The 11,113-nt window shown below is 48.8% G+C and overlaps 1 protein-coding gene across 1 annotated transcript in view; it reads right to left on the bottom strand.

Moving 5' to 3' along the window:
• Positions 1 to 2,595: 2,595 nt before the first annotated feature.
• Positions 2,596 to 11,113, bottom strand: part of hdac4 (histone deacetylase 4) — a 90,327-nt gene continuing 81,809 nt past the window's right edge. The window contains exons 25-27 of the mRNA XM_076048461.1: positions 7,623 to 7,707; positions 7,395 to 7,536; positions 2,596 to 7,268 (exon numbers count right to left, since the gene is read on the bottom strand). Of these exons, the coding sequence (XP_075904576.1) occupies positions 7,223 to 7,268; positions 7,395 to 7,536; positions 7,623 to 7,707 (273 nt within the window). The 3' untranslated portion in view covers positions 2,596 to 7,222. The remainder of the gene's footprint in view (positions 7,269 to 7,394; positions 7,537 to 7,622; positions 7,708 to 11,113) is intronic.

Below are 11,113 nucleotides of genomic sequence, written 5' to 3'. Positions count from 1 at the left end.
GGATTTAAAAGTTCAATGGAAGTATCCAAAGAGCTTTCACGTAGCTTGGCACGTAAGAAAAATGTCTTTGACGTAATTATAGTTAAACTCTTATGAAAAGCAGAGGTGAACCGCTTGAATTCATTCGAAGCTCTTTCTCTTACTCAGTGTGGAGTTGACGTCATATGACAACATACTATTCTATAAATACTATAGTACGTAGTTTTTTTTTTCAAGTTTCTCTCCATCTCATGCTGAACTATGATAAGACGGTGATTTCAGGGAGTTTCGAGCCGATTCAGGATTTTTGGGGAATTTTTTTTGTCCCTGCAATTTTTGGCTATGTTGATATTTTGTATTCTATCTCTTCGTCCCTTGTGAGACTCTGATAGGATGGTGATTTTCAGGCTGATTGAGAAAAAAAAATTTGAACAGAATTCCGAGGAGATCTACTGCTTGACAGTGCGAGGACTGTGATGAACTGACCAGATAAATGCAGACGAGCCACTTGAGTCTTTAAAGCCTTGACGTCTCAGGTTTTAGCTGGCCCCGTTTGGACACACGGACTCCTCTCGGAGGGGCATTTGAAACGGGCTCAAAGCCCAGTGTTGGAAGTGTATTTTGAGTTGGGGAGGTAGGAGGGGGTCAACATGTGTTGAGGCTCCAAAGGGCACCCTAATGACTCATCTGTAATTAGTCCTACTTGTCATCTTAGCATCTGGCCAAGCCTCAGTGCCATTTCGAGTCCGTCAGACCTGCAATTAAAAGGCGTGATGCGCACAACTGGGAGGATGAGGCCCTTTTTTACATACACCGGTGGCCGGGTAATGACAGAGCAAACAAACAACCATCGCAAGGAGACTGGAGAGGCGAGAGAGCCGCCGCACACCAGAATATGTCACCGCGGCGTAACGAGAGGGATAACAGATCGAGGGGATTTCCCTGATCTCCGTCCTCGCTGACATCCTGACGCTTTGTTGTGGCCAAGAGGCGGCCATCTTGTGGGCTGGCCTTTAAGACGGGGGGTGGGGGGGATGGGGGGAAAGTTCAACAAACAGCCAGGCTCCGCCTTCCCTCTGACCTGACCTCTCCATCCAGCGCAGCCAGGAGTTGTGGACGGTTACGTAGCGTAGAAAGCTAAAGGTGAGGACGGGCGGGCTGTGCCTGCGACGGCGTCTCCTGCCACCGAGGAACCGCAAAGAGGTCACATTCCAGACCTGGCATGAGAGCGCCCTCGAGGCTCTTTACTGCATCACCATGATGGTAAATATTGTCCCCCGAGACGCCGTTTACCGCTTCTCTCTCAAGCACCCTGAGCTTTGCCCCTCTTTGTTTACCTCCCCGGTACCACATTGTGCCGAGGCCCGCCGTGATTTACGAAGATCGTGACGAGCCTACAAAGGGCCGAGACCGCGGTAATATTTACACTGTTACTTCCCAGACTGGGAGTTTGACAGGAAAGCGGTGGAATGTGTGTTTATTTGAGGAGAGGTGAGGCGGGATTGGTTTTGTTTGCTTTGGGGCTGTTGTCTTAGCGTTAGTTCCACCACCAACAGGGATTCACTGCTGTTTATTTGGACACCAGCTCACACCTTTGACCTTTCCAAATGGGTGGCTAATCCCAGTCAAAGCTACTGTGGGGCCCCTTGGTTCCACTTCCAGCAACGTTGCCTCCCTGTGGACTTACTGGTGAACTCCACCCATTTTATTCACTTTCTTCATCAAGGGCTGATGACAGAACTACTGTAAACTGAGAGAAATGTGGTAAAAGGCCATCTGGAACGGCAGAGAAGGTGGCACAAAGATTCCAGTGATATGAAATCAATGGCTGTGAAGACTTTGATTTTATATGGAGGGATCGCTTGCAATCAACCTGTGATAACCAGTGTAACTGCTCGTCAGGGTGATTGTATTGGATCTAATAGCTCCAGGTGAGAAACTCAGTTAAAGTTTAAATATTGCAGCAATGATTTTTTTCTTTTTCTTTTTTTTTTAAAAAAAAACATTGAATTCTGATAAAACTGACCTTAAGACTTTTTGAGGGCCACAGGTAAAGCACTATAGCTAACATGTGCTTTAATGTCCATTGAAAATAAACAAGATGGTTACAACAAAAAAAGCAAAAACAAACAATCTTGGAAGGGCCAGGGTATCTAGCTCTTATTCAAACGACTCTCTCTGAGAAATGGATGAAATACAGCTATTTTATAACTGACCGCATTGAAAAGCTTAATGGGCCACATATGGCCCCCGGGCCGTAGTTTTCCTACGGGTGATCTAGCTCCTCAGTGCAGAACTTTTTATTGTTATTTTTATTTATTTGTTTTTCATACAGCTAAGACGAAAATCGTATTGGTAAACGGAGCTGCAGTTCTGCGAGAAATCACGTGTAATTCTAATCACCGGCACCTTTCAAAAGCTCACGAGGTCGTTCTGAAACTGGGGTCGGCAAACTGGAAAGTAGTGAAAAGCAGTCGGTTGGCTGACTGGTCAACTGGTGTTGGTGAGACAGAAATTCCTCCTCACCTTCTGACAGAAATATTTCCCCAGCAGCTCACCAAACTTTCCTCCACGTCAAAGCAGACGCTGAACAACGGAACAAAACCACACGGTGCCTTTTCTTCCAAAACAATACTTTATATTGAGATGTCAAAGACAAGATGTTAGAGCGATGGTTCCCCAGAAAAAAAGGTCTAGTTCTGTAACAATGGTGGGTCAAGTCAATAACATAAATGGTAAAAAAAAAAAAAAAAAAAAAATAGTATGCATTTTATACATATGTAAACCTAGAACTGTTTTTGAACCACAGTGGTCATCGAGATAACTGGCTTATTTAGTGGAATGGACAACTGTAATTATCCAGGCGTCTTGATGGAGCCCTTTGACAGTCCGGACATGACAAAGAACAACAAGTCCAGCAAAGTCACATGTTGCCTGGTACTGAAAAAAGAAAAGAAAGAAAAGACACGAGTTTTCCATTCTGTTGTTGCAACTTTACAAAGTGTCCAGCTAAAACGTTACTTTTTCTACATAAATACAATAAACTCTATTGTTTGTGTTACAAGTGCTAGATACTTTTTTTTTTGTTGTTGTTAATTTTGATTTTTTTTTTCTTTTGTAAAATTAAGTCTTCCACGTCCTACAGGTACAAGAACAACATGGAAAACTCCTCCTCCACCCAAGCAGGAAAAAAGCAGTAAGAGACAGTTTGGATACAGTGAAACATATTAACCTCAAGTCCTTCAGTGCTCGCCCCCTTGTGCTGATATGTGGCATGGACAGACAGACAGACAGACAGACAGACAGACAGACTTGAAGGAAGGTAAGCGGTAAAAACGGATCATGCAGAGAGGAAAAAAAAAACTGATGAATCAAAGTCCAACGTTGCCACCAAGAGAAGCAGCTTGGAACTTCCAATGGAAACCAAATGGAACCAGGAAGTTTCTTTTTGCTTCTTCTTCTTCTTCTTCTTCTTCTTCTTCTTCTTCTTCATCCTTTTGTCACCGCTTATCGTGTGTTCAGACGAGGAAAGTGAGGGCGAGAGCAGCCAGACTGTGCTAGTTTTGGCTTCAAGTGAGAAACCAAAGCTTTCAGCGGCGTTAAACCCCACGACTGGCACCGCCGTGCAAAGGTTCTGGGAATGTTTCTGGGCCGGGTTACCGAAAAAAAACAACATCTCAGTGAGCGGTGCTGACATGCAGAGATGTCATCGAATCCAAGCTGTGAGGTAAAATTTCCGGACAGCCGGATTCAACACATTCTCACGTTGTGACTCGCAATCGGTGTGAAAAAGTATCTTGATAAAAATGTGGAAGGGCGGAAAAAATGGAAGGGAGACGTGAAGGTCTGACACGACGTGGCCGTGAACACAAACTGGACTTGATACAACTACGTTGTGTGATTTACAACAGTGCCTAGACAAAATCCCGAGCCCACAATTTCCACTCTGTCTTGTTTATGTACAAAAAATGGCAGGCCGACGTCCCCGGCTGCCAGTGGAGGTCAGATACATTCAGTCAAAGAGGAAGAAACAATCTCCTTTACAAATCACTCAAAAACATGAAAGCAAAACAAAAGACAATCCTGTAACACAAAATCCAAGAACACAACAGAACACATCCGTGTGTTAAGACCGGTTAGATTGTGGTGGCAGTGGTGGTGGTGGTAGTGGGGGCAATGGTGGTGGTGATTTGTGTGTGTGTGTGTGTGTGTGTGTGTGTAAAAAAAAGTGCGTTGACTGTTGCTCACTAGAGTTTTGAGTAATTTGGCGACGATGGAAACACTGGATTTCAGTTGGACTTTTTAACCGACACAGATCACTCACACAAACTGCTGGAATGTAGGCGAGACAATTAAAATATTTATATTGATGAGAAAAAAAAATACGAGTGGCGATCGTATAAAGTCGTTTGTAAGGCCTTGCAGAGGAATGTGACGATGGCATGAAGCGAAACGAGTTTCTGTCATTCAACATTTTTTGTTGTTGTTGTTGTTGTTGTTGTTGTTGCTGCCAGTGAATAAAAGTACAACATTCATAAAATCTCCGAGGGACACATCACCACTTTGATCCTGGCTTTCAGTCGCAGCTGTGCGAAACACACAGCGCACAAAGTTGCTTTCGCGGGTCTTTGCTCTGCCTTCCATTTGTAACATCGACACACACAAAGAGAGGAAGGGACCGTGGAACAGGACTGAGAAGTGCATGAAGGTTTAAGGCTCAATAGAGGGCGCCGACTGGCCCAGTGTCTAGTGTCGTACGGTACCGATGGAATGAACACAGACAAAAAATAAAACTCATCGTCAGTGCTGGGAAACTAAAAGGACAAACGGGCCAAAATGCTACTTGACACGGCGGTGATGCAGCGACACCAGGCGGTGCCTTCAACACAACCTCTCGACGATCCCCTCAGAAACAAGCTCATCGTATCACATGGATCCATATATTCTTATATATATATATATATATAATATAATAATTTCTTTCATATATAAATCTACTATTAACAGACAGTAAATACACAATTGCGCATTGTTACACAAAGTAGAAACATCTGCACTGCAACCCTCCCACCCAGAAGAAACGAGTTCATGGAACGTCAAGGAAAAAAACCCAGAATCTTCACTTTGTGTGTGAAGATGTTTCAACTTTACAACGCAACGCTTTGAGAGCAGCGTGAGGAGCCGACGGTGTGGAAGGTCACTGCGATGCCACAGCCACCTTCGATCGTATGTACAGTCAATGACAACAACGGCAGCGAAGGACAGAGAAGGTCCGGGGCCCGTGGGCCAGGCAGCGGCTGGGCGGCTGTAAGGTTTCAATTCCAGACACTTTGCAAGCGGCAGCGTTGTTGAAACGTTCACGTCCTGGTTTTCCAGAACCAAATCGAAGAGTCGGACCTTCCACGTCATCACGAGGGAAAGAGAAAAAGAACAGAAAGTGTGCTGGGCTGCGAGGGGGTGGGATAAAAGCCCATCAGAGCCCTCTGTGACATCACAGAGGGTTTGAGAAACAAACAGAGGCAAGAAAGGAGTTTTCTCATTTCTGGGAAGTTGGAAAAAAAAAAAAGAAAGAAAGAAGGGAATTTTGCATAGCACAGGAGCTTTAAGGGTGTGTGGTGTGTGTGTGTGTGTAACAATGTAATAACTGCACTGTCACTGTGACTGGACTGATCGCTGGTGTGTTGGACAACTTCCAATCTGTCTGCCTGTAAACCGTCTTGTGTTCTGATATCAGATATTTGAACAATATGAGGATTTCCGAGAGAAATTCAAAACAACAATGGGGGGGAAAAAAAAGATTAAAAAAAAAAAAAGTCAGTGTTCGAAGCATCTTTCAGCGGCCAAACCCAGTGAGGCGACCCAGAAGATCCCGGTCCCAGCTACGAGCTACGTGGCGCCCGTCATAAAGAAGTGGAAATAAATTTGGGAGGTGACGTCGACTGGACTGCTGCGTCACCGACCGCAGAGGAGAATCAGAAGAGAAAAGCATCACGCAAACAAACAAACAAGCAAACAAAAGCTCGTCTGAGTCTGTGTGTTTCCACCCAGCGACGCAGCTGCAGCTGCTGCTGCTGCTGCTGCTGCTGCTGCTGCTCGGCGGTCTACAAACAGATGTACACACCTGCCTTTCAGCACCTGACATTTGGGCAGCAGATGTGTCTTTAACAAGAGGCCCAACACACTGCAGCAGCTGCAGGGAGGCTGAAGGGGAGAAGAAAAAGAAGAAGAAGACGAAGGAAAAACAGAGAAGAGTCCCAGGTGGCAGAGCCACTTTCACCGGCCGCCTCTTAAAGAGGGACGGCCCGACAAATTGGCCCATGTGAGATTCATTCCTGCCCCGTCGCTCATCGTCCTGACCTGCCAGAGCGAGACATCAAATAAAACGTCGGGTCTGAATACTGCCTGTGAACCGTCACCACAAGTGAGATGATAAAAAAATAAAAAATAAAAGAAAAATGTTTTTTAAAAAAAATCAAATTACAACAGTTGATTTCATTCAACAGAACTGAGCTACTGCTGGAGGAAAAAAACAACCAAAACCAAAGAAGGTGGCGGGGTGCTACAGAGAGAAGCGCTCGCAGCTCCACTGAGTGTCCAGGCATCGTTGAAATGTGTTTGCGTAGCAACGTCACCACTAAGGCTGAGTGGAAAAGTGTGCGAGAGGCGGCCGGGCGGGACGGCTGGAGAAGCGGCAAAGTTTACAGGATCCTCGAGAGGAAAAGTTCTGGTGTTCTCAGACGCCGACCAAACCTGCAGAGAACCAAGGTCCAGGGGTTGACGACGGCAGCGCCCTTCTTGCCGTCGCCGTCGTCGCTGTCGTAGTTGTCGTAGTTGTTGTCCCAGATGCACTTAAAGGCAAAAAAAGCTCTTTCCAAAAAACAGAAACGATCCACAAGCTTGAAAAAGGCAGAAAGGCACAAACGCACAGTCAGCTGCTGTCTGGCAGCGAAAAGAAAGAAGTGAAACATCCACCACCGTCGCCGCCGTCGTTGTTGTAGTGTGAAGTCACATCCAGGAAAACAAGAAAACAATCAATGAGACAGAGGAGCAGTTGCTCCGCCAGCCATCAGGTGGCGCCCGACTGGCCGGTTGCTCCTAAAAAGTGATCATTCCGCCCATCAGTCCAAGACGCCGCTGTTCCTCGGCCGTTCCGTTTCCTGTCAGGAGGCGGAAGCCAGCAGAGGTCAGAGGTCGCGGCGGGTCGGGTCGGGTCGGGTCGGACGGCTCAGGAGGGAGCTCCTCTCTACAATGGAGCCTCCTCTTCCATGGGCTCCTCTTCGGTCCTGCTGCTGATCGTCCAGACAAATAAAGACGTCATATTGTGTTACTGGATTGAGCAGAAACATCACGACGATGTGAAGAAAAAAAAAAAAAAAATTGAACTCCACCACAGTTGTGAGTGTCTGCTTGTGTACCTCTTTCCAATGTGCTTGTTGGCGACGGAGAGCGACGCCATGGCCGACACTGTCTCCGCCTCCTCAGCGTCGCGCTGCAGGGCTTCGCTGAGCGAGCAGCCCAGCGTGGAGGCCGAGCGCTGGAGGGAGCGCCAGTATTTACCTGCAGGGGAGGCAGGTCAAAGGTCAGGACGGGCGCTCTGACATTTAGTTTGATCTCGGAGACGCTGAGCGTGGACCTCCACTCACCGTGGACCTCCAGCACCGTCTCCATGGAGCGCACGGCGTTGGCGTTGGGCCGCTGCTGCATGACGGCGTCGGGGATGGGCTCCAACTGGAAGACAACACAAAGCACTTCCTGTTCACCTCTTCCTGTTCACCTCTTCCTGTTCACCTCTTCCAGCACCGACGGATCAAAGTGGGCCAGGAGGAGTTTCTGTGTTTTCACAAACCCTGCACATGATGCAGTTGTGTCAAGTTTGACAATTGCCAGATTTTTTTATTTTTTTTTGTTAGATTGACTTTTTGCAAATGTGTGTGCGTGTGCGTGTGCGAGAAGGCCCTTTGTGATGTCACAATGCTCCTGTGTTACTGAAAAAAAAACCCAGTTTGGCTTCGGCGCCAACCGTTCTGGGACCACCTTCTGAAACACCTGGACGGTAGTTTTGATGGAGGCAGTAAACAAAGGGTGAAAACCACGACCTCTTCGGGCAAAGTCCAAGATCATCACATGGTTTCTCTGCAGACCGGCGCTGTGTTTTGCAAGTTCTAAACCAGTGGTCCCCAACCACCGGGGCCGCAGACCGGTGCCGGCCCGCGGGTCATTTGATATCGGGCCGGAACAGAAAGAATAATTGACTTCTGTTAAATTAATCCCGTTTCATTCATTATCTGAGTGAACAATTTTATTTTTGAAAAATGACCGGATTCTCTCCGTTACGTCCCGCTAACGCTCAACACTTGACGCATGTCAAGGCGCTTGTCCCGGTCAGCCGATACGTCACCGCGTAGTGAGCAACATGAGTGTCGATCAACGCACCCCAGCGGTGCTGAACGCACCCCAGCAGAGGACAGAGGAGTGGGACGGGGGCTCAGCGGCCGACAGCAGAGAACAAACAGGCCGAGCAGATGCTGCACTCCGCCCACTCACACACAACTTTGCTCTCCATCAGTACAAACTACCACCCACTCCCTCCCTGTGCTGTGCACATGCATGGACTGAAACACACACTTCATCACACACACACACACACACACACACACACACACACACACACACACACACACCACACACACACAGACCAACACCTTTGGGATTGTGCAGCTAAGCTCATGAATCTCTGCGAGTCGTGGAGGAAACGCTTCCATTCCCCAAAGTAGCCTCCCAACCCGGAATGATTCAATTTCCCTTTTGGCCGACTGCAAAACACAACACGTCCTCATCCCACTCTGGCAAGCAGGCGCACTCGGCTCTCGACATTCCATCCCAGGCAACATGCAACCCCCTCTCCTCTTTCTTTTAACGACGGCGGCGGAATGAAAGACCATCAGAGAAGTGTGTGAAGAAGGAGGAGGGAGAAAAAAAAGAGCGTTGGCAAGACAGAGTTGTGGGGGTAGAAAGTCAGAGAGAGAAGAAGAAAGAAGAAGAGGGAGGAGAAGAAGAAGTGATGGTGGGGCGGTGGGTCTTGGCCACGGTGGAAGTTTTTCTTTGAATTAAAACAAACAGTGAGTGGGAGGAGTCGGAGGAGGTGGAGTCCAGGGTGAGGGATACTTTAATCCTGCTGTGGCACGACAGGCTGCACGCACACACACACACACACACACACACACACACACACACACACTTGTCTCAGACTCATTCAGAGGATGAGAACTTCAGATTCTTTAGGACAGTGTTACTTTATTGGTCCGATCACAGAGCTGGCCGTGTGGCAGTGAAGTGTCACTGCACCACTGCGCTCCTCCTCCACTGCGCTACTGCAGTCCTTCACTTTTCTTTTTAAATCTATTTCATGCGAGAGATCCATGAACTGATGAACGGACACCCGCGCGGTCACATCGTGTTCTTTAGTGACCAGCTGCCATCTGGCGTCACCAGGCTTCACCTTCAAATGTCAGCGAACGGTGACTCAGTGACTCAGTGACTCAGTGATTCACAACAGTCCGTCACCGTGTTCCCGCACAAAAAGACAGAGGGGGAATAAAAAAAAGGGCTTCAACTTGGACGATCTGCGTTGTTGCAGCCGTCCGCTGTAAATGACGGAATGATGGCTGCGGGGAAATACAACAGCAGTTACACATCTCCACATTCCTACCAATCAGCTCCTCAGTCTTCCCTCCCTTCCAGCCTTCCAGCCAGCGACCCTTCAACAAGCAGCGAGCGGTTCCCGGTTCAGCGCCGCCTGACCGCCAGGACCCCGGCTCGCCCTCGCAGGAGGGTCAGGCCTCTCCGGGGGTCGGCAACCTGTCAGCTTGATTGACAGCTGGGCCTCACACTTATAAACTTTAATGGCTCTTGTCAGGGAACCCCAGGGGCCCCCACCTGGCAGATATGGCAAACGTACACACGTGCTAGCGGAGAGAAAGAGGAAAAAAAAAAAGAAAAGAAAGAAAAGCGCACGTACGAGACGTAAGAAAGAGGCCCGGTTTTGTTCCTGCAGCGCGAACAGAGAGGTTTCTGTGCGGCGCTTTGCGTTGCGGTCTGCTTGGTGCCCGGACCTGTGCAGCAACGCACCATCAGACGCGCAATCGCTCTTTGAAAACGAGGCCGGAGGAAGTGGCCGTCACGGAGCGTTGAGTTGCGAGTCCATGTGAATGTGTGAGAGGTCAAGTTCAGTGTGCGACACGGCCGAGCCATGAGAAGGAATGCGGCCGGCCAGTAAAAACCTTTCCTGCGTGGGGGGGCGGGGGGGGGATCCACTTGTTCAGCCAAAAAAAAAAGGGGGGGGGGGGGGGGGAAGCTGCATAAAGGCCTCCAGTGTCCAGTGTTGAGCGCCGCCTCCATGTGCAGCACATGGTTGCGTTGCGCTCGACTGCGTTACGCCGAGCGAAGGAGGTAATGATGTGGCTCGGCAGGTGAGCGTCTGCAGGGGCCCAGCGGTCAGGTGACACCGAGCCCCCCCCCCCGCCCGCACCCCCTTCATTTGCAGCTGCTAGTAATTAGCATATTAGCCTGTTGTTCATCATATAATTGCTCGCAACCGCGATTCCAAGCAGGGCCAACATCTGTTTGCGAGGAATCATCCATTAGTCTGCAGGTCAGAGTTGACGAGCGCGCTGAGCCGTGCAGCGCTCATGAGCGGCGCAACACAAAAAAAGAATAGGACACACGACATGATTGTGCGCAACGGTGACGTGAGCGTGAGGAGAAGTAAAAAGCGCCTGGGACGTCCGTCTGTCTGTCTGTCCGTCCGCTGTCCCCCCCCCCCCCCCCCCTTTTCTCTTTTGCTCCCAAAAGGAAACTCGGCGCTCGTTAATGCGACGCTCGTTCATCTCGAGCTGCCAGGAAAAGCGCAGATAGGTTTCACTGGCCGAAACACTGGAAGCTCCATCCAGGCTGCACAATCACAAAGATGGAAATGTTTGGATAAAAGATCCCCGGCTCCCGAGGAAGGCGGAGGAAAGTCTCGCAAACGCTCAGACAGAGGGACGACAAAGTTCAGGCCGCAGGTGGATCTCCAGGCAAGACGTCCAACAAGTTGGAAAAGCAAGGCTGATGAGTTTATTGGTCACGTTGCTGT

This window comes from Nelusetta ayraudi, unplaced genomic scaffold, assembly GCF_046127955.1.
Source record: "Nelusetta ayraudi isolate G7.1 ecotype Tasmania unplaced genomic scaffold, CSIRO-AGI_Nayr_v1 ptg000102l, whole genome shotgun sequence".
Taxonomy (NCBI): Eukaryota; Metazoa; Chordata; class Actinopteri; order Tetraodontiformes; family Monacanthidae; genus Nelusetta; species Nelusetta ayraudi.
Note: the sequence above shows the minus strand (reverse complement) of the source record. Positions and strands in the feature narration are given on the sequence as shown.